Genomic DNA, 24,226 nt, shown 5'->3' on the forward strand with positions numbered 1-24,226 from the left:
CATTCAGCGATTGAGATACATTGAGATATTTGATTTAATTTCGAAATATTTTACTGAAAATTTAATTCCAAAAAAGTTATATACAAGCTAAGCTGAATCTATAGAGGATGAATATAAAATTTTATTCAGATAAGTTGAAATAAATAGTTTAATATAAAATAAACTACACTCGTGAGCAAAAAAGTCGACTCAAGTCGCAGTAAAAAATCTGTAGCCTCCATTCTTTTTCTAATTTTAGCCATTAGTCCTAGTTTCACAATGAGTGGTCTATATTGTCATTTTTTAGTGTATGAAAAATATCAAATGAAAAGGAATATTAAACTTTAAAAAGGTTTATAATTAAGAGTGAAGAAAATATAAGCTAGAATTCGGGAAAATGATAATTTATTCAAAATTAACCTATTAATATTCATTGTTTCCTCCTCTGTACCAATAACAACTTCTAATCGTTTCTTCGTGGATCTAATCAGTTTCTTGTGGCTCAAGGTTCACTGCCCTAAGTCTTCTTCGGACTGTCCTGTTGCTCACAACCATGCCTCACGTTTGTTTGAGCTCATGTTGGACTTGAACACCAGTGAGGGACCGATTTCTCAGCGATTTTCCTTCCTGAACTGCGTTTTAGATTAAAGTTATGAGTCTCTTCGTAATGACGGTAAACTTTGGAAAAAGCAGACTGTCTCATATTCAGCGCAATGGTTACTCCTCGCTGACTCTGGCCTTGTTGCAAAACGGTGACCGCTTGAGCAGCTTTATCACTTGTGTCCATTTTCATCAAGAATTCTTGTTTTTTGAAAAATTACAATATCTTATATAATTTTAAATCTAATACCATTAGCTTTAAGTATTTTCCAAGAAAAATACAATTTGGTGTTCAGTTTTTCTGCATATGTATTGAGATTGCGAGGGTGTTACTTCACTTTATTTTTTTGCTCACAAGTATATTTCTAACAAAAAAATTATTTTGTTAAATTGATTGCTACCGATTGTGAAAGTTATATTAACAAATGCAGAGCAGAATCCTCATTTTGTAGGGTTTATTCGGTTTGTTCCATCAGATATTTTATGCAACACATTTACTTTTATTTTCCCTCGTTTCAGGTGAAAAACTGATTCCTAGCTACAAATATATCATGGAAGAATCGATTATCAACGAATATTCATTACAAATGAATTTAACAATTCTCAACTTGGATAAAACTGATTTTGGAGGATACGTTTGTACATCTTCCAATGCTTTAGGAAAGTCTGAAGGTCTAGTAAGATTACAAGGTAAGTGATTCGTAGTGACATAAATGTTTCTATTAATCAAATTGATCAACCAATATTATAATAATATTTTTAAGGTACGTGAACTTTGTGTTCGTTACACACACAATTGAGGAGTTGAAACTATTAGATTATCTTTCATAAATACTGTAGCTGTTAAGATGTTTTCGATATTTTTAAATGTTATTATCATTCGGCATTTGCTCGAAAAGTCCCGTGTTTGGATATTGAGCTCTATAATATTTTTTGATTCAATGCCGTATTCTACAATCAAAATATGCCGCGTTATTATATCAAAAACAGAGCAACACTAAGAATTAGACATATTATCGGTCTTTTTTTCGCCACTTAGTGTATTTTTTCGTCGCAAGTTCCTGCGACTGAGATACAACAGTTTTCATTCTCATCCACTCTGTACATGAAGCGTGACTAACGAAAGGAGTTGATGTTCTATTTAAATAGTAGAAAAGTTGATACATTTTGAGATTCATCTAGAACAAAGCTGTCTGGCATTTAAGATTTTCAAAAAATGTTGAGTACTAAACAAATCTTTACGAGAAAGAAATGGTGTTGATAAATATTCTTCTTTAGCATAGAAGATGATGAGCTATGAATATATTAATTCAAAAGGCATAATACCTACTGATACAATCTTCGTACTTAAATAATATTTATTTACTAATTCGGAGCAATTATTAGAAAAATTGAAAAATGAATATCACAGTAATTCATTTTATTTGTTCTCTGTCCCCAATTCTGTCTGATTTTTCGGAGGTTCTAGTGAAAATATATCATAATTTAGTTGTCATTTATTCTGATTTATATTATCGTGCTTCCAGAAAATGCACAATTCATATTGTCCAATAACTCTTTTTTCCTGTTCGGAATACTCCTTTCTGAGAACGCTCTTCATTGAGATTCCTTTAATGTATTGCAACATATATTTTTAGATTTGACACTTACATTGCATACGAAATTTTTGGAAAATTACAGATCAGAAAGCTCTCGAATCTAGATATCAGTCTTCTAAACCTAAATAACAACATACTTCGACTTATCAAATAATACTTCATTATTTTGGCACGGAGGAAAATTGTTATATTTTATTTATTTATATTCAATTAGTTCATTTACAGACCACATACTACATTATATTGCAAAAATGTAGTGCCAACGCTTATTTATTTTCATTATTCTATACAGAGTGATTTTTTATGTATGGAATGCCTCAATTATCTCGGAAACGGCTTTTACGATTTTTATAACTTTTTGTGCGCAAGGGTAATGTGATACGACCGGTATTATGGTGGTATCTACATTGTTGTCAACTCTTTCCTTTTTCCGAAAAAATAATGAACTTTATTATTTCAAATGGATCACCCTATATATTTTGTGTTTTTAGAAATCCTTAACAAATACTGATTATTGTTCATGTAATATTTTCTATAACTAAATGCCGTAATTTCGGAGTTATAGCTACATTTACAGTATCTCGACCAAAGTTACATATTGTACATTTATAAGGCTACAATTGAAAAAACTAGTTTAATTTGAATATTCATTGATAATTTATGTGCTAATAGAAATCTCGTTACAAGGTCTAGTGTCAGTAAGTTAGTAAAAAGTTTAACGAAACTGATGCGGTATATATTTATCCAAATCATGGTGCAGAAAACCTACAAAAACTGAAGACAAATCTTTAAAAGTTTGTGTCATTTTGTAGATCCATCTTTATGAAGTAGAAGCAGATGCTCAAAATGTTTCAATACTTCAATACAGCAAGCCATGTGATTTTTAAAAGTCTGCAATACATTTTACCCCTCAATTCTTCTTATCTGTGTGGTATTTCTTTCAATTCCTGAATATTGGCAGGTTTTGTTTTATATATATTTTTAAGTGAACCCACAAGCACTAGTCTAACTGGTTCATGTCCGGTGATGCGGGGGCCCTTTGATAAACCACGCCTTTTAATGCATCTTCTGGGAAGCACATTATTAGGTATTGCCTCAACACACACATATAGTGAGTTGTTTTAGCAAAATATTATCATTTGGGATATTGTTATTGTCTGAAAAACTCTTTTTTTTTGATGTAATTAAAAATATTTACTTGGATTTGGAAATATCCAAGCCAAATCAGGTATAATACTATTTTCCAATAATTCTAAATGCGCCGGACCATGTGAGTTACCCTATTATTCCAGCCCATAAATTAAGTTTTTCGAGATACTGGGTGTGGGATTCACGCATCCAACGAGGAATGTTACGTGACCAGTATCTACAATTATGACTATTTAAGTTTCAATTAATATAAAAAGTGACCTCGTCGCAAAGCATAACATTACTTAAATAATTTGGATCGTCTTGATTGTAATATTTTTCCATCATTAGGTCTGCAAACTCTTCACGTCTATCTGCAAACTCTTGAACCAACGTTACTTTGTATGGATGGAATATATTATCACGTAAAATTTTCATTACGGATGCATGCCAAATATCAATTTTCATGGATATTTGTCTAGTACTCAAGTATGGATCTTCTAACAGAACACAAACATCTAAAGATTTGTTTTCAGATGATGCAGTTTTTCTGCGCACTGATTTGGATAAATGCTATGGGATTTCGGTTAGCATATGAATTATTAAAGATATTACACGTTTATTGTTGACTTCTACGCCTATCACCATATCCTGATATAATTAAAACATCGATTCGTTTTTTTTTCAGATAAACGATTCATTATAACTTTTAATAATTAATTGGAATGTCAATTTTGTTATTGTAGCAGTCATAGCCACCGGCGGAGATAACGCAAATGTTGCTAGAACTCTGAAAATATGGCATTTAGGTATAGGGAATATCAGATGAAAAATAATAAGTATTTCTTAAGGATTTCTAAAAACACAAAATATATATAGTGATCTATTTGAAATAACAAAGTTCATTATTTTTTCGGAAAAAGGAAAGAACTGCCAACAATGTAAATACCACCATAATACCGGCCGTATCACAAGATCATTGCGCACAAAAGAATCGTACACGCCGTTTCCGAGATACTTGAGATCTTCCATACACAAAATTCATTCTGTATATTTGAGACTTTTCATCCTCACTTTCACTCCTGATTTCCATTATTTATTGCTATAATCGCAACCAAAAACCATTCAAATTTGAAAAAAAAACTTAATAATAGTTGATATGTCATTACTATAATAATTATGGACTGCATTCTTCTAATGCTCACCTAGCTTGGTTACTTGGTAGATACAATGACGGACTAGAAATAGCTACACTATTTCAAAGAAAAAGCATCCGGAAAATAGGTACTTTCCATGCGGATGCCACAAAAATGAATTTTTATCATGTTTGCACATAATTTATCAGGATTTTTTCCTTTAGATATATCATACTTGAAAACACTACAAAAACAATTAAATGTTACTAAACAGTCAAAACTAGTGAATTGTTGAGTGGAGTTTCTAAATCAAGTAAAAATTTCTGTTCGTAAAACGTATCCATTCGTTGCAAAAAATTCAATCATAACTTTCATTCCCAGTTGATGTTGTAAATCACTTAAAGTTAAATGTATTCTCTTGAATCTCTCGGGTGGTATCGATGTCATTTCGGTGGGAAAAATGCAGTAAAATCGCACCCAACATCACGCGTTTTTTGTATACAGGGACTGATGTTTTCTGAAGTGTTCAATTGTATAGAAATTTAAATGTTTTTAACTCTTCTTTTAATATGTCTAAAAAGATTAAAAATACTATCGATTAAGAATTTCTGGGTAAGTCCATTCAAACTAATAATTATCAGTAATTATACAGTACAATTATAAATTCACTATTATAAACCAAAAAATATGCTGAATAAAATTTTTTACATTCTTCTCTTCATTTTGTTTCCTTGTTTGCGATACAATTTTTATTTGAGTTTTTAAGTACTTGAACACTTGAAATTATTTCCGAATTTAACACACTTACATAAAATAGATGTATTTATTGTTGATAATATTTTATTTCAGCAAAAAATTTATTTCCCATAATAATCAATTGAAATAAGTACTAGAACTTCCACGTAAAAATGAGTCGCACTACTACAAATTTTTGGAGTGGGGTGGCAGACAATCTGATTAAGTTTAATGCAGTAAAGTTTCAGGATTCAGTACTGTTCATACATAGAATATCATCAACATTGCAAATTTACTTTTTGGGTGTTGGAGCTGGGACCAATATGTCCTGGCATAGTCACGTGACCGAATAAGCTAAAGGACCTTGGAGCTTGGAGCCATAAGTACAACAGTTTCTAATCCTCTACAAGGCCCAGATTTGTCCATCTTTGGAGTATCGCTTGCACATTTGAAGCTAGGCTCCCAAGTATACTTTGAGGATGATTGACTTAATACAGAAGAGAGTAATTCGACTTATAGGCGATCCAGAGTTAACCAGACTTTTAGACAGCTTGGAGCATAGACTCTGTTTTACCGATACTTTCACGGCAGATACTTTTCCTAGTTGTTCAGCATAATTCCATCTAAATGTCTTTGCAAGAATTACTCGACAGGCAGACATGACACCGAGTTTGCCTGCAGGCGACGTCAATTTATTGGGATTCCTTTCTTTGAAGAAGTACAAGTCTGTCGAATCAGTACTAAGTCGAATCAGTACTAAGCCACGTCTTTGCCGAACACCACAACATACAAAAGATCAAGATCCATATCCACAGGCACTTCCATATGGCAGCAAAAAAATTTTTCATTTCTGTCTGTCAAAATACTGTCAGTTTTTGTTGAATATTCAAATATTCTCAGATCGGCATTACATTCAGTCAGTTTCTAGTAAACAACAATAAACCACCTCGGATTTTTTTCGTGAAAAATATTTTTGTAAATAGAAAAATTGTCAAGAAATTCATTTTCATTCACAAAAATAACTTGGTTTTAGAACTCTCGTCTTATGTCACAAAAAAGGTCAGTGATTATAAAATAGATAAGGTAGAGCTATTCAACTATCAGATCCCGAATTTAGATGCAAAAACTGCATTAAAAAAAATAATTATCATAAAAAAGTTATAAATAACCGATTTAAGATGAGGATAAATATATACTATAATCAATTAAAGAAGAAAACAGAAACGAAACATCAAAACATTAAATATTTTTCTTTACCATTTGTACAATAATATAAAGTTATAAAGGACATGATACAATACTTCACTTAAATAGAATCAAAAACACAAAAAAACAAAAGAAGTAGTATTATATATCAAGTGCTTTGGACTGGACTATCTACATAGGACAGATATCTCAGTATTTATAAAATAGACTAAAAGGTTATCAATACGATAAAAAAATATAAAATCCCAATAACGAATCACGAAATATCTAAAAAACATAAATTCAATTACAAAGATTCAAAAATTTTTGAAACGGAATCAAATACAAGAAAAAGAAAATTTTGAAAAATGATACACTTATATACGAACGAGAAAGCTATAAATGATAAAAAGACTTAAGCAATTTGAGTAAAATTTATGGTTCTATTTTATAAATTTTAATACAACTGGGAATAATTACCTTGATAGATGATGATATATTTGAAATGTAACAACACAGAAAAAGTGTTTGATCTATTGATTAATAATCATGCAAATTGTAAATGTCAAGTCATATTTTGATAAAGACAAAAATAGAACAAAACATCAATTTCTACCCGTTTTTTTCTCAATTTTCCAAGAAAAACATATAAAAAGGACTAATAAGTGAAAATCTTTTATATGGTGTAGTTTTATGCTAAGAATAGATCTATTCTATTTGATGGTTTTTTCTGAAGGAGTTTAATTCAATGTCATCTGGAGTATATAGCCCTCAATTGCATCTTATTTAGAAAACGACGATGTTATTGAGTTACTTCTTCATTACCCGACACTGTTGTCCTGTATTTATCATTTTGTTTTAGTATTAATCAAAAAGAATAATGATCCTATTTGTTGGGTTCTTACCTATATTTAGAAACTGTCGAGTTAATTCTATTCATTCATAGTTCTACTAATATAGGTACATTCATTTTATTTCGTCAGTTTTTCTCTCAATTGGAATACATTTTTTTATAGAAACTAATAGGATCGTTTATTTTCCAATTAAAATTGAATAAAACAGAAAATCTGCAATTTATTCTGGTTAAATGTATGATTCATACGTGAAAGGAACATATTTTATATGCTAAAAGTGGCAAAAACCACATTGTCGATAAACACTTCAACACATCAGTAGTGCAAAGTTCTACAGTGGAAAAACTTCAGAAGGGTTCTTTTAATGGCTACCCAACTGCCACAGGAATTATCAGATATTACCTCAATAAATTTTAATATCTTTCGAGAGAGAAAAATAACTCTGGGAGTTTATCAAAGCACGCCGACGACAAAGGATATAGCAGGAGAGCAGGAATATGGTCTCGCCTTTTTGGCGAATAGAGTTTGTCTTCCCTCATTAGCGCCCTGAAAGGGAGTTTCTCTCGACACAAATAAATGAAGAAATTAAAGAGCACTGCCAAAGTGGAAATACCCGACTTTTGAATGTTCTTTTTAACGATTACGTTGTCAGCTGAGTTTGTTTACACATTGAAAGTCTGAACGGTTTCGTAAAATTTTTAATAACTTTTATTTAACACCACGGACAAATGTTCAACTTCGCACAAAACGTATATTATGCAAGTAGTTCCGAAAATTAAAATAAATACCAGAGTCATTACAAACTATTTAACTACGTTCCAACAAATTTGAATTGTATTATTATTTTGATGCAGTTTTTTATACATTGTGTTTACAAAGTAACGTAATTTCGATTTGTGTTAACAAAATGTTGAAAAAGCATTTTCCGCATACTTTAGACTTTAATTAAGTTATGCGGTTGCTTTTCACTTTTCCGTAATCTATTGAATTAAAAATTCAACTGTCAAAGCCACATAATTCCAACTTATGGCTTTATTTTTTCTACAGTTTAAGGGTGCGTTTTGCTCAGAAAAATAACAAAACAAAGAAATTATTAATCTTATTTGATTGGAGGTTCAAATTTTCTTCCTCGCTCTATTTAGTGGCTATTGTGGAATTAAATTATTTTGTTATTTGAAAGTCTGTTATCAGTATTCACAATGTTTCCACACTTAGATGCATACAAAATGTTTGTAGAGTTACAAATCAAAAAGCTCTTAGTTCTAAAATTAGAAGTATAGCCCATCGTATTGTATGGTTTCAAACCAAACTCTTTAAAACCATGTTTTAAACTCAGATACAATAAATTTTCACACCGCATTATATAGAGCCATTCGTTGAAACAGAACCCTTTTGCGGCATTGCTAACCAAAGCGGCTGATGAGAAATGAACAATTTTTTGTAGAGGACGATTAGGACGGAACAATGTATTTAGATTTGTTGTGAAATAAAAATTATTCCTGCAATTGAAAACGCAGTTTGTTTCAACTTTTTATTCAGCAGGATTCTGAATCACCACACTTTGTTACTATTCAAAACGACTTAAAACAAGATGAGTGGGTTGATTCATTTCAGGAATAATTTTTAATTCACAACAAATCTAAATACATTGTTCCGTCCTAATCGTCTTCTACAAAAAATTGTTCATTTCTCATCAGCCGCTTTGGTTATCAATGCCGCAAAAGGGTTCTGTTTCAACGAATGGCTCTATACCCCGGGCACACTTTATGTATGGAGCAGACCCAACCACCTCCATACTAACTCTACAGAATGTAATACCTCTAGGGCTGCATGAAAATGTGTTAAAATAACTATTGATCAAGTAGCTCTTTCATATTTTCTGATTTCTTCTACGCACTTGCTATCATTTACACCTGAGTAAGGTTCAATAAATGATAATTACGTATTGTCCTTATTTGTGTGTATGTTTTACTTCCTGCATCAGAATTCTTGATATTAAATACAAAAAGTTCCTTTCGATAGATTTTTTATTTCATTTATAAACCATATATTGCTAACGATTCTACTATGATGTTAAAAAATGGTTTCTTGGTTCCGTTTTTCTTTTAATTAACTTACTCTGATTTTAATAGTAGATTTTCCAAGTATTTATAGACAGACTTTTTAATCACGTTTTCCCTTCAATGTATTCTTATACAACTAAAATTTCGTTCTCGTTTAATTCCAATATTATTATCGATAAATGGTTATATTTTCGTTTATCAGAATTCTCGACATTGTATTCTCACACACGCCTTCTATACTCCTATCATTGGACACCAAAGATAAGTTCCCGCAAAAGAATTATTGCTGATGTAGTTGAAGTAGAATTAAGAATGTTTTCTTTCTATTTCTATGGTTTCTATAATCAAGTTTCTAGGAGAATGATGATGATAATCAGGTAATTTTATTTTTACGTAGAAAAAATGGAATCACTTAATTGTTATGTACCACGAAAACATTTAAATTTTTCTTTGTATTGAGAGTTTGAAATTTTGTAAGAAAATTGAATAAAAACCTCTTATATAGATATGATGATAATAGTCTCTTTTACAATTTATAATCTAAAAATGAATACCGAGTGGGAGTTTAAAAAAATATAAAATATGCCTATAATCATTGTAAGATAAGAATTGTGCAACAATTTATAAGGAATTTGTCAACAATGATATTCCTGTGGTGTTTTATCGTTATGCAACCTTTCCAGAATTATAGTCTCTTAAAAAACTGTTACCATGACCTTTACTTCGAACGATTACGATCTGTTTTTTTTCGTCTAAGCTGGAAGGCGCTATTTCAAAGGTTGTTAAGTGGTTTGCATGTTAAACTCCCTTTTAAGGATGCTCTGTGAGAATTTCCATCGTACAAAGTAAACGCATATCAATTTAGGAAGTCTTTTATAGGATCACTTTAATTCAAACGTTAGAGTTATAATTTACCATATAGCCTTGATAAAGATCAAATAAAAGATCTAAACGTTGACATTTTAAAAAACCCTTGGACAGTTTTATTTTGAGTTCTGAACCCGCAACACCATTCGGAATTACATACTAGGAAGGACACTAATATCAAGAATGACAAAGATTAAATTAAAAGTATATAGAAATCTTTCTTCTGAGAATATTCATTGGTATTAACGGTCAATAAATGATTGTCTCTAACAACGAAAAGGAATTACAAAGTGAACTAAACGTCAGTTAAAATTTCAGTAATTCCATTGAAGTTTGTAATACCATACTTCGGTTGTATATCAAGAGATACTCAAAGTCTGCCACAAAATAGCTATGCATTGAAAGCAAATATATTGGTAATAGTGAAGTTAATATTGATCCTTAGCGTTCATTTTGGTATGTACAGGTCAGCTTTCCACAAATAATAATGTAATATAAGAAGAGAAGAATTTGAAATTATAAATTTATTACAGAGGTTCGGTAAACGTGGGCCGAAAAATACGAAGGCTAGTGAAAAAGCAAGGAACGTTTGATAGTACAAGAACAAAATTGCTTTGCTACGAATTCAGGCACTTATGGACTGTAATTTTGTCTCGCAATTGAAGTGGCTTACAACTGTCTGTTGGCGTGGAGAAATTTCAAAATTTTTTTACCACTACAACATATTTGGTACTTCTGTTAACTGCAATTAAAACCGTTAGAAATGTCACACAGACTGAAAAAAGTTGGCAGATTTCTTTTACTTCTAAAAGATTCTTTCAACTTCGTACAGGATGGGCAGAAACGCAAAAGCTGTACATTCTAATTCTTTATTTACAAAACACGCGATAAATAACAACCAATACAAATCATATATAATTTATAGTTACTGTACGTCTTCAATATTTTGGAGCATATTCGTTCTACATATTCTACCTAATTGATGCTTCTAGGTCACGGTCGGGTCTATTTAGATTTCGAGAGACCAAATAAAATAAGTTTAGTATAGTAAAATCAAATTATCTAGCTCCACTGTTCCCGTTCTTCCAACTAATAATTTGGAAATATCAAATTTCTTCTCTAGTTTCTTTATGTTCTGCTCAACGTAAATTGAGAAATACATTCATCAGCCGCATTTTATGAAATAGAGGAAACATTTCTTCATCATTCCACATTCCACAATCATTTATCATGATTAAAAATCCAGGTATTTCAAGCATTTATAACATGCTTAAGAAATTCAAATATCTTGGCAACTGCATAACGACAAATGTAGACCCTGACGTCGAAAAGTAAAGGCGTACGTGCACTCAGTTCTTTTGTGTGGAGCAGAACATGAACATTAGAAGTGGATACCAAGACTTTTGCAATGTGGATCTTCCGTAGACTACTAAAAATATCATGGACTCAACATATACCTAACGATGAAGTGCTTAGACGTATGGGAAAGAAAAGAGAATTACTTACAACAATAAAGAAAAGAAAAGCCGCTTATCTGGGCCACATATACCGTAACAACAAGTATAATGTACTGAAATTAATAATAAACGGAAAAATCGAAGGAAAACTCGGACCTGGTCGCAGAAAACATTCATTAACTAACATCCCGAAATAGTCGCCAGCCTTTACTAAATGGTAATGGCAACTGAAGAAAACGCGATTTTTATTCACGCCAAAAAGTCGAATCGACTTGGTAGATCAATACCAAAAATTTCATAAATTTAACGAATATTCTGAACAGGCTTTCTAAATTGCCGATATATATGTAACGGAATCCACAAAGTACATTTTTCCCATATTAAACCAATATGTGAATATAAAATTTTACACACGTGTCAGGAGCCGATTATAATAATTTTAGGAATCTACTCTCTACTAGATATAAGGTTATAAGGTTAGTTATGCTGTCGTTTATTTAGATTGTCGACTGTTTGCTACTGGACAAGTTCAAGTACTAGCACTTTGCTACGTACTGTTCTTAATCGAGATACGAATAGGAAAACTTGATTGCTCAAAATTTAAGGGCCCATGTAATGTCGAAGCATTAGGTGAGATGATCAAATTAAAAAATGATACATCAGACAATCTGATATTCTAGTCAAATATGATCAAATATGATTCAACAAATGGATTGTAGTTGAAGCACACTTTCATAAGTAAAAACAGTAAAAAGAAAAAATTACTAGTTAACACTATGGAATTTTACTTAGACGTTAATGACAGTTTTTGGAGTCATATGAAAAAAATTGTAAACAATACTCTGCAATTTCTCCCTTTGGTATATCGACTAGGATGACTTATTAAAGTAATCGTCAGCACCAACATTCATATGATTCAAATCAAAATTCCTATCACCTCAGTAGAAATAATAGTTTTGACTAATATTCCAGCTCTTGACAAATTCTTAATCAAAAATAAATTCAACTTTTTCATTTGTTTGTTTTTATTTGTATGATTAAGACCAACTTATTTAGCAAAACTTTTTCGATAAAATATCGATATACTGGGTGAATAAGTTACAAAATACATAACTAATATTATCATCCTACCAAGAACTTAATTTATTTCCTTTGACATAAATCCATATTTCATCTAAAGATACATCTTGTCTTGAAAATACACATTGACGATTTCCATTGCTCTTTGGCTAGCAATATTTGTTCGTTTTATAAATCCTCTTCTGTTGCCTTCTTTTTTCATTCAAATCTGTCAATTACACAGATAAAGAGGTACTTCCAAAAAAAAAGAATTTCCTTATTTTTCAATTTGTCATTTATGGCTTTGATAGTAACATGTATCCCAAAACAAAAATCAATATATATAGTTAAAAATATTCTATTTTCATTATCTAACCAGCTGAAGTAACAGTTTATTACCAATTTTTTCTATCAGTGTAGATATAAATTATTACTCGATCATGAAATGACGAGAATCCAAATTTTCATGATCAAACTTACATTAAATTACCAATTTTCTAAGAATTTCAGATACCACACTATAAGCAACTAGTGAAAAATCACACTGTATAGATAATGAACTAGGATATGTAATCTTTATTTTCCTTAATTTTTTTCAAGTGTAAACTGACTTCAATCTAAAGGTTAAGAACATGGGACGCTATTGTATTATTGTTTCACATTCACTTACTTTGTTCATAATGCAATTTTGGCTCCCCCGTGTATATTCTGTGGTTTTAGTTTCAATCGAGGTGTTATGTAATATATAATATAAATAGAAATGTCCTCAAATAGATAATAACTTTCGAATAATACCTCCTGAACCGATGAAAGAGGTTGAAAAAGACCACCGTTGTTTATATTCCGTCTCAAAATATTCAAATTTATAATGAAATGAAATCTCCCCGTCTTACGACATTTTAGGTATTATAAAATGTCAAAAGTTTACAACTTGATGATTTGTTATATTGGTATTTAACGATGTCAAATAAAATAAAAAGTCAAATTAGTTCTTAAAACAACCGAGCAAATTCGAACAAACAGCATAGCAAACAAAGCTCACGTCAAATTCAACCTTTAGTACGGCAAGTTATGCACGTTACATCAATTATATCGTTGTCTCTTTTTACGATTACTACCTTAATTTAAAGAAACTATTACGTATGTCTTCTAGCTGGTTTTATGAAGAAGAAAATCTATCTAATGTTTTTTATTTGATTTGTATTAATATAAGAAGATAGAGTGTGGAAAATATATGTCCAATGAATCGTAGATTGAGTCAGGGGATGAAAGACCTCTACAGAATCTATTAAGCAATACTGAAGCAACTACTTTAAACTCCAAACCGTCCTGTATTAGGACTTATTTAGCTGATTATAATTGCATGCGTTACTTTATCCACTATATATAGTATGGATTAATTCTGAATGAATTTTGCGTTTCCTCACTCTTTGTTCTCTCTTTCTTTTTATAGCATACAATTGATATTTGTGTTATATAAATATGAGGTGAAGACGGTTCTGGACATCGCATTAATCGGAGTTATTATGACTGATTGCTGCTATTGAATACTGGTACTTTAATAGTAAATAACTAACAGGGTATTTCGTTGTTGGCTATTGATTGTTAGTTATCGATAAATTGATACGAGGCTCCAAATCCAACTAATTACCTTGTCTGTTACATTAATCCAACGATTATGAGCGAATTACAATATGTCTCGTTCCTGCAATTCTTGAATATGCATAATTTCGGAGGATGAGAAATAAAACTTTAGCTAGGGTTAGTTTTCAATTCAACATGTTTTTTGGTTTAAAAAACGGTGCCCAAAGAAACTTGTGTTCTACATTTCAAAGAATTCAAATTATTATGATTTGAAACAGAATCTCACAACAGTTACGAATTATAGTTTAGAAGAAGAGACAAGAGAAAAATGCTTTATTGTTAAAAACTCGTTGACAACTTGTAAATAACCACAGAACGAACACACAAATAATAGTACATTATTCACGAGTTTATAATGAACGTTATTATTAAAGAGGCGAATCATTACTTCTGCATGCACCCATTACCCCATTATTAAAGCGACCATAAATTACAGAGTGTAATGACATCACTATGTGAAAGATTTACTTAATATTTTACCTTTATTGCTAGATATCTATCATTAGATTCTTTAGTTTCAAAGTTATTGATATATTTTCTATAAATATCTAAATTTATACTTTAATGTAAGGTGATTGTACTTCTAAGCATTTATTAAAAGGTCCATAGCGTTGAAAATTAATAATTCGATAAAGTATACTAACAAAATCGATTCAGAAAATAGTCCATAATCCATAATCCATGTTATATACTTTCTTTGACTAGACAATAAACTTTATGAATCCAACATGAGCATTTTCTAATTCTAAATTTAAATCTGAGAAACCTAGGCATACAAACAATAATTTTGATAAATACAAGTTAAATTTATTTCGTTTTAAAAACTACTAAGATTTATAAATTATTGTGAAAAGCATGGTATGCTCGAACACAAATATACTACACGCACATTCCAAGTCCCTGATCGCTCAGAGTAGATGCGAGTCCCAGGTTTGAATCTGGTCTAGGAACATTCACTTTTGACATTTTTTTGCTGTGTACAGAACTCAAGGCTCACAAATTTTAGGAATCAATTTTTTTGTAGCAACATAAATAGTTATTTATTATATAAGGGAAAAAAGTAATAGATTTTAGCATGAGAGAAAAAATCAAAAGCTTAAATCTTGTATTTCTCCCATATATACACAATTTTATTAAACCAGAGTTGTAGCTAGTTAATTTTCACATCTAAATATGTGATACATACCTTTTCGTAAAAAGAAAAGAAAAATAGAAAAAGTTTTTACGATGCTCTTAATTTTTGTTTTCTCATTGAAACAAAGTGCAACATTAAAGTATAAACATTATTATTCTTATTTCAATAACCTTAAAATATTTAATTATGTTAGAAATTAAGTATATAACTTATAATTTATATTTTAAAAAAGACTTAAATAAGTCGAAACGTCAATTTCTATCTGTCTTTCAAAAATTATTAAAAAAAAACTATTTTAAAACATTTAGAAGCATAAACATAAAAGGTCTAAGGAATAAGAAATTAAAGTAGTTTATAATTTTTATTGAGATTTTAAATATTTGAAGTCCAAATAATATACTACATGAAATATTTTTCACTATTTAAAAAAATATTGTTAATTATAAAAATTAGCTTAAATATTGGCAATGATAAATAATAATTTAAATATACGCAGGAATTTGTGAAATTTACTTTTAGTTTTTAGTCGTTTTCTCCAAAAATTTTTAGATTTTCGCAATTTTCACAACTTTGTCAAACTGTAATTGACAGCATTCAATATAATTTTTCGATTTTTTTTTAATGAATGATGAATTTTTTGTAACATTTTATCATTTCACACTCAAATTTCGATTATCACTTAATATCAATATCTTGTATTACTCAAAATATTTTTGTGCTTCCAGAGAGAGTAGTAAAATCTACAAGTACAGCGAGTACCCCAAAATATATAGAAACTAAACCTCGAAAACCAAGTTTCAAAGACAAATCGAAAAAATTGAAACCTTTACGAAAAAAAGAGAACAATGACAATAAAAACGAAGAGGAACAATTAGTTTCAACTCATTTACTACCTGAATTTCCTACATCTATTCCTACAGTTAGCACACTTATCACAACTAGTCACCGATCTTGGATAAACGTAAGAGATAACAACAGATGCGCCACTACGTCATTGAATAGAAATTGTTATTGGTTGGTAGCTTTTACTTTGTTAAGAATTTGTTTTTATGATTAAACTATTCTTATGAACGAATTGACATATTTTAAAAACAACAAAATGGGATACAGTAAATATTTTTTAATCAAATAGGATTTACGATTTTTAAGCTGGGGGTGAATGTCTCAGCTTCAGAAAAATATATTACATTGTATAATCTAGAATTTGATAAATTTATTCACTCCACTGATATAAAGTTATTCAATTAGTTGAGTTACAAATGAAAGACACTGTGAAGATATTTTAAAAGAAGTACCAAATTTTACATTTTTAATAAAGTGATTGTAGAGGAAACTACATAAAATTTGTTCTGTTTGGAATCTGTTTTTTTTTTCAATTTATCACCTCTAAAAATAATTGAAAATGTGTATTTTTCATGTACTGAAATTTTCAATGATGATATGTGTTGCATTCACCCCTGAGAAAATGATAGTTTCATTACCATTTTTTCTAGAATTCGTCTTCCTTGTATTTGTATAAACTCTCGTCTGAGTTCCATATCAACGTGTCTTCCCATTTTGAAAAGTATTTTTTTACTCTGCCTATGCCGAGACTTCAGCATTAGGTAATTTTATAAATGTTAAAAATAAATTGTAAGATCAGTTTAGAGTATAGAGAAATACTGAGGCCTCTGTATAGTTTAATATCGATGAATTTCACACATTTCAAGATGCAATCAACAGGGTCTTTCAACATTTAGATTTTTCTTGTAAGAAATCAACACACTTCTACAAAAAAAATCAATATGTATAGAAAAAATACGTGGAAAGTGCCAAACTATCTTTAATTTATTTGTAAAATATTTAAAAGCCTGTGAATTGCAAAATAAAAACATGGTTGAATAATTAAACAAATTATAAAGTTTTTACTAAGGTGGAAATTCAGGAACCGTTGTAGTAAAAACGGCTAGGAACTTCAATTTAAATTGCTCCTGCGATATTGTTTTTTTTAAATTGTAGGGCGTAACGTGCACATCACTTATGAAGAATCACACCCTAAAGGGGGTGTGACCCCCCCAAAATACGCGTCAAACTTATTTTTTTAGGTAATTTCAGAATATCTCAGAAATCATTTTCTTATCAAAAAAAACAGAAAGGGCACAAAATTTTACGAAAAAAGATCATCACAACAATTTCGCCAAATTACACCGTATTCCTGAAAAAAATTGTTGAAGGAAAGCGTTTTGGCGATCTTCGTGGCGCACGGCAAGCTGCATTTTTTCAACCAGCGCGGGAAATAAAAATTCATAACTCCCGATAGAAATTCCGATTTTGACGAATCCTACGTCATTTTGAAGATAAATGCTTCTGCTTTCTATTGACTTATTATTATCTGTCATACGCAAAGTCAGCAGCAGCAAAATTGCAGCTTAAGCTCTCATTACACTACTATTTCTAACTGCGTGAAATAATGCTCGAGATCACTGAAATCTTGTCTCTATCTTTGTAGCAAGTAACATTAAGAGTTGAGGAGTATTTAATTGTTAAATTCCATAACATTTAGTCGGTACACGGAATGCTGGTTTCGAATAAGATTATTTTCGCTTTTTTGAGTTATAAAATCTTGACAGAGTTGATAACTTCAAATGTTGATATCTCAGGAATAAGCGCACGTATTAACATGAATCAAAGTAATATCTACTTTTTATGAGAGGCTTTATAAAAATGCGCTTACTTGCAGGGATTTTAACTAAAACTCAGTAAAACTTATAGTAGCTGAAAACATAACTTTGTCGACGTTTACTCGAATTGCATCTTATTCGGGGAAAATAAAATCAGTTCTTGGAGGAATAACGGCATTCAAGAACGGGGATTCAATACACCTAAAAGAACTATTCAGCAATGTACCTGGGTAGAACGTATTCAAATTCTTATACCTGTACATTGTCGGCCGGGGACCTAGTCCGAGCGGCAGTTCGCGGGCCGCTGATCTGTGTGTGTCTGTGTCTGTATGTGCAAAAATAAACTGCATCAACAAACTAAGATATTTTGCGTTTACAAAAGCAGTTGCCAATAACACAAACACTTTGAAGGCAGACAAATTTGTTTGTCCCCCACAGTTGATAAAGCGAGACAACACTTTTATAGAGTTTATTTGCAGGTTCAGAAATGGTTGTCCTATGAAATGAATCCTAACGATTGGGGGTGGAAAGAGGGTGCCACTTCGAAACCTATTGAAATGATAGTTCAAGTTGCTCCAAATTCGATTTTGAATGTACGACGGAAGTCTGCAAAAATTTGCCGGTGATAGTCCCAGACTGTGAAAGACGCAGATGGAGACGATGAGAGTTCGATGATTAAATAAATATATTGTTCTACCTATTTCTTGATGGTGATTTCTCGAGAATTCATTCCTTTGTACCCTTCCTCAATATGAAGAAAACACTTTTCCGTTAGGACCGGTCTTTACATTTGATTTATACAAGTTTATCTGAATTTACTAAAGAAAATGATTCACGTAACTGGATTTTCAAAACTCAATAAGGATATTTCTCGAGTTTTCATTCAAACACGTTTCTGGGATAACATGAGGGTTCCGTGGAGGGGAGAATCAGTGCTAATAAGTTTTACTTACTATTTTTAACAATTTTTATTATATTCATCACGCAAGAGCAATAATCTCAGATGTCTCCAGAAAACACTCCCAAAAAAGACATTTTATCGATTTGGGGAGGGAGGATGTGTCACACCAAAAGGTTTACATCGTTGCAAGGAATTTCGTTCTATTTTTCACTTCGTTTTCATTCATATTTATAGCCCAAAACTGATCAATTCCACGCTGTTTAGAGAATACCCCCCAAAAATTAATTTTTCCCTTTTAGGGGGGTAACACCCCCCTAAGAAGGTGATTGAGAAGATTGTTGGTAATTATTCAGCACACTGTGACGACCACAAAGCAAAAAAAATCGTAGGAGCAATTTTAGTTGAACTTTTGGGAGAAAAATTGCTGTATTTACTAGCCTATTGGTTTACTTTTACAACTACATCAACATTCACAACTGCATTGTCTAAAGTTTGTTTCGATAACCCAGCTATCAAAAATTAACTCGGTAGAGCTTAAAATATTTCGGGTACTTTCCAATGAAAAAATTTCCCTTTGTACTTAATGAATAGGAATTGTGATGATTTCATTGCAGTTAATAATTGTAAGTGTAAAATTGAAATGTGTCGTAATTTAACAAAATATTCGCTAATCTGCATTTTTCTGTTTGTTTTAAGTTGCACTATTTACCTATATAAATTTAATTTCTGAAAAATTTATATGCTACACTTATATAAGTCACCATTTCAACTGTTTGTTAGGGTTGCATGAAATATTGATAAATTTTTACAACTGTTTGTATTTATTTGCAAAATTTCAATTTTCATTCTCCATTGATATTGTTGTAGTCTCATGCACATTTTATTACATTTTTTGTATTAACACAATGCCAGTAATACAAGGGGAACATTAATTTGATTTTGAAATATTTTATTTTAAACATCATCATAAATACTGGAATAAATATAATTTCGACTCCATAAGGGTCGGTCAAAAATATATCGTTGAAGTATATAGGTCTCTAAAAACTAGAAAATTTTCCTCCGAACTAATTAAAGCAGGATCAGAGATATAAGAAAATTGTTCGAGAAATGTATAATCGACGGGGATGTACCAAGGGAGTGAAAAATCTTCATAATGTCGAAAATCCACAAGAAACGTAACGGAGACCAATGAAAAAATTAAAGAGGTATTACAATTACTAGAGCAATTAGCAAAATATACGGCTAAATATTAGAAACCAACATTGGAAGTGAGGATAAGGACCTTGAGACGGCAGAACAGGCTGGTTTCGAAGCCGGCTGTGTTACACAAGTGATCCAAAAAATCTACAATAGGACAAGAAATCCATTTATTATATATGGAACTGCAGAAGGAAAATGACAGTGTACCACTTAGCAAACTGTGGATAAAACTAGAATAAAACTAGAATAAAACTAGAATAAATAAACATTACAAATGGGTTAATAAAAGCTATTTAAAGAACATACGAAAATAATCAAACAAAAATTACACACCGAAATGGGTTTACTGCCACGAAAGGTCTAAAATGAGGTCTGTTACCTCTCGTCAACGATGTTTAAGATCTACTTGAAGCAGGCACTCAATATTTGCAAGCATAAATACAATGGGATGAGAATACCACCCAATGACAACACTACGATATACATGATTTGCTTCACAGACAATAAAATAGATAAGTACAGAAAATTGAATGTATGTACATCATACATATGTCCTGAACAACCGGACAATTTATCGACATGGAGGACGGGACACAAATAAAACATCGCGAGGAATAAAGGTACTTGGTAACACAAAACGGAACACTGAATAGAATTTTAGGTGAGCAAACAATATCAAAAACCAACAAATAACGATCCTTAAAAGCATCATAACATATGGATCGAAGTATGGCAGATATAAAAATCTACGGAAAAAATGTTAGTGACGACAGAAATGACCTTCTGGAGGAAACCAACAGGCAAACAGGAGAGACATTCATTTGGTATGGTCATATACAAAAAATGTCAGACAACAGAATTCCCAATAAGTGCGGGAGAGAGAACTAATAGAAAATCTATGGCAGGATAGATACAGTTGGCTGTTGAAATCGTGAGAAGTCGGAGAACGTTGTCAAACATCAATTCACTCATGTCGAAGGACCGGACTCGGCGAGCTGGATTATATTCTTTCGCAAACAAAATTAGACAATGACAATATGTTTTAATAATTAACAGTCTCTCTAGAGATAATAACAACTTGGTATTATACTAACTAATAACCTTAATGCATGAGATAGTTTCTTCAGTATACAGTAAAAAAATCCAAGTGCCAAATATGACATCCTAAAATTGATGACAATAATAACAGAAAAATGCAGAAATAAACGGACTTGTATATATTTATTAGAAAATTAGAAAGACAATAATGTTTTTTAATATTATAACAGGTACAAACATACAATCAAACATACAGATAATTTGAACATCCCTAATTTCATTAAGAATGGTAAATATCGAAACAGTAGCACAATGCCAGATATTAATCATATCTCCTACTGTAGAATTTATCTACTGTTCAATTGTTTGTATGTTTAAAATTATGATATTAATTTTTTTTATCGAAAACATGTTATATAATTTTGGAAATACATTATAATACATTTAGAAAACAATTAAAAAATCTATATTATAGCATATCTATTGTAATTGAAAAGATCAAAAAATTGTAAGGTGTTATTCAAATGTGATTATATATCATTGTTATTGTAAAAATAACTACTGATTTTTATTGCTACTGTTGTATGAATGTGTATCAAAAATGTTCAATATTTCTTATTGGAGTTTAAGTTGTATAGAAGAATTGACGGATGGAGCAAACTTTTGATATTAATTTGTTTCTAATATTATCGCAACATTGCATCCCTTTTTATGCTAAATCGAAAATGCTGTTTGCTACTGAATGCTCACATTTAATCATATATGAATAGTACTCGTAACTTTTTTGAAGAAAATAAGTATGTATTTGGTTCTTTTTTTTGGTTAACTTTTTTATGAAGTTTTTAATAAGTTATTGGATATACATTGAAATATTTCGATGTCTAGTGAGGTTGTTTCATGGGCGTTGCTGTCGATTCCAACATGCGAAGTGACAAAGATTACTATTAGGCCACCCCTATACTTCCAGATGACAGGCAGCAGGCGACAGGCGACGTCATCTGCATCTGTTTCACATTTTATTCAGATGTAGTTGTTATATTTGCATAGGTGGTAGCCCAGATCAACCACCTCATTAGGAGGCATCGCTTGCGGTACCCGCAACGTTTGCAGTATATTTTCATGTCTCTCTGTAACCGCGTGTGCTTTTTATCAAAGTGGAAAAACGTGATTTCAATAGACAAGGCAGTTGATAGAGAATTTATAATTTCGACAAAAGTTTTTTAATTACCATTCATTGAAACAATGACTTAACTCATGAGCAAATGCAATATGTTTGAGGACCAAAAAAATCGAAGCATCTCTCTGGTTTACTCAATAGCGACCTACGACAAAAATGTACTGTTGTAGTCTAGACTTCTGGTAGATACCCATTTGGCGCATACTGCCGTTTCCTTTTCCCAATAATAATAATAATCTACTCGATTTAACCGTTAGTATGAAACCTCTCCGCAATTTTCTTCTGTTTTTTCTAAATACGTAATTAAGACTTATGTTTATTTTTCCTGGCAGGACATAAATGCTGGCATCTTGCAGGTTCTTTGTCGCTCTCAATTTCTCTCGTTTCTTGATATAATGAAATCAAATTTTCCAACAGACATCATCATAAATTCGAAAAACCTTTCAGAGTATCAGAGCGGCTTCTGAGTTCTAGATAGAGATAATGAAATTCGCTGTATTCATGACGTACTTTATTAATAGGGTGGACATTATACTTTATTTTTCTTATCTTTTTCTCTTCTATTTTGTCGTTTGAAACTGACGTGTTCAAAACAACACTTTCTGATCAAACTACTCGATTGGTAAAGTATAATCACAATTATGCCCACCTTCTCTAGCTCGCCTCCAGTTGTCCGCCATCTGTCGCCTGACTCCTGCAAGTATAAAAGCGGTCTTACGGCCATTCCCTCCTAGCGTAGATATTTGACAGAAACATTAGTCGACTTGTTGTGCTTCCTGGTATCTGTCCAGTTGATTCTATGACGCTGGGTGAGAGTAGATCGCATAGTTCGGTTTTGGGTTACTCAATATGTAAACTAGTATCTTCTGCCTGTTGAAACTTTCTAAGTGAGATGCGCCAACCACTGACTTACCTACTTAATTATGTTTTGATGCATCAATGAATAAAACGTCTAACTTTTCTTCCGTATCATATAAATATTTATATTTCAATGTGCTGAACCTATTTTCTTTATATAAGTTCAACTACTGAAGCCATTAGTTCTTTTCAGCAGCATTTAGCTGTTTTAAGAATCAATGAAGAAACTGCTTGTTTCTACTATAAGTTCAAAGTATGAAACTACGTGTAGGAAAGTAACAACATGTAATTTCTGATAATTACCATTTTTCTGTCATTCTTTTGGCTTGTTCATGAAAATTTAGAATTATACGAACTAGCACTCTCACAAAATGTCTGGTCGTTTGCTTCTAATAGCTACGCGTAATTTTGTTAAACTAGTCCAATACCAATTTGCTTTGCTGGTCTGGCCATACTCTAGGCGACCGTTCAAAATAACACCACATAATTATATTACAGTTTTCAAAATATTCGTATTGACGTTTGAAAATTGTAAAACACAATTATTATTCTAAGTCTTCTTTTTCGTCGATAGTCTTCAATTTAAGGCTTTAGGTATTTCTTTGACAAAATGTAATTAATTGGGAGCAGAAGTTTGATCAGCTAAGTTAAGCTAAATTTTTATTTTAAGATATGTTATATGAATAAAAGAATTAAAGTAATCACGTATTTCCAAAACCTCAATTATACCTAATTTTCATGTCCATGTGTTAGAGATAGTTATTTTTCTGAGATATTTATCCTAGAAATAGATTCTGCTCGAAGACAAATTATTTTTCCTCGTATCATCATAATTGTTATTTTTTTCGTAAAAATGTTTCTTATGGCTTTGAAACTTGACTTTCAACATTTTATTTTATGACTATGTTTCAAATATATATGTATTTATAAATATAATTTGTTGCGAGTG

At 31.1% G+C, this 24,226-nt stretch overlaps 1 protein-coding gene across 1 annotated transcript in view; it reads left to right on the forward strand.

Annotated features, from left to right (window-relative positions):
- The window catches only part of LOC130894723 (lachesin-like), a 198,861-nt gene extending 181,277 nt beyond the window's left edge, over positions 1-17,584 (forward strand). Inside the window, exons 10-11 of the mRNA XM_057801690.1 lie at positions 1,099-1,269; positions 16,166-17,584. Coding sequence (XP_057657673.1) covers positions 1,099-1,269; positions 16,166-16,497 — 503 coding nt within the window. The 3' untranslated portion in view covers positions 16,498-17,584. The remainder of the gene's footprint in view (positions 1-1,098; positions 1,270-16,165) is intronic.
- The last annotated feature ends 6,642 nt before the right edge of the window (positions 17,585-24,226 follow it).

Source organism: Diorhabda carinulata, chromosome 1 (genome assembly GCF_026250575.1).
Source record: "Diorhabda carinulata isolate Delta chromosome 1, icDioCari1.1, whole genome shotgun sequence".
Classification (NCBI taxonomy): domain Eukaryota; kingdom Metazoa; phylum Arthropoda; class Insecta; order Coleoptera; family Chrysomelidae; genus Diorhabda; species Diorhabda carinulata.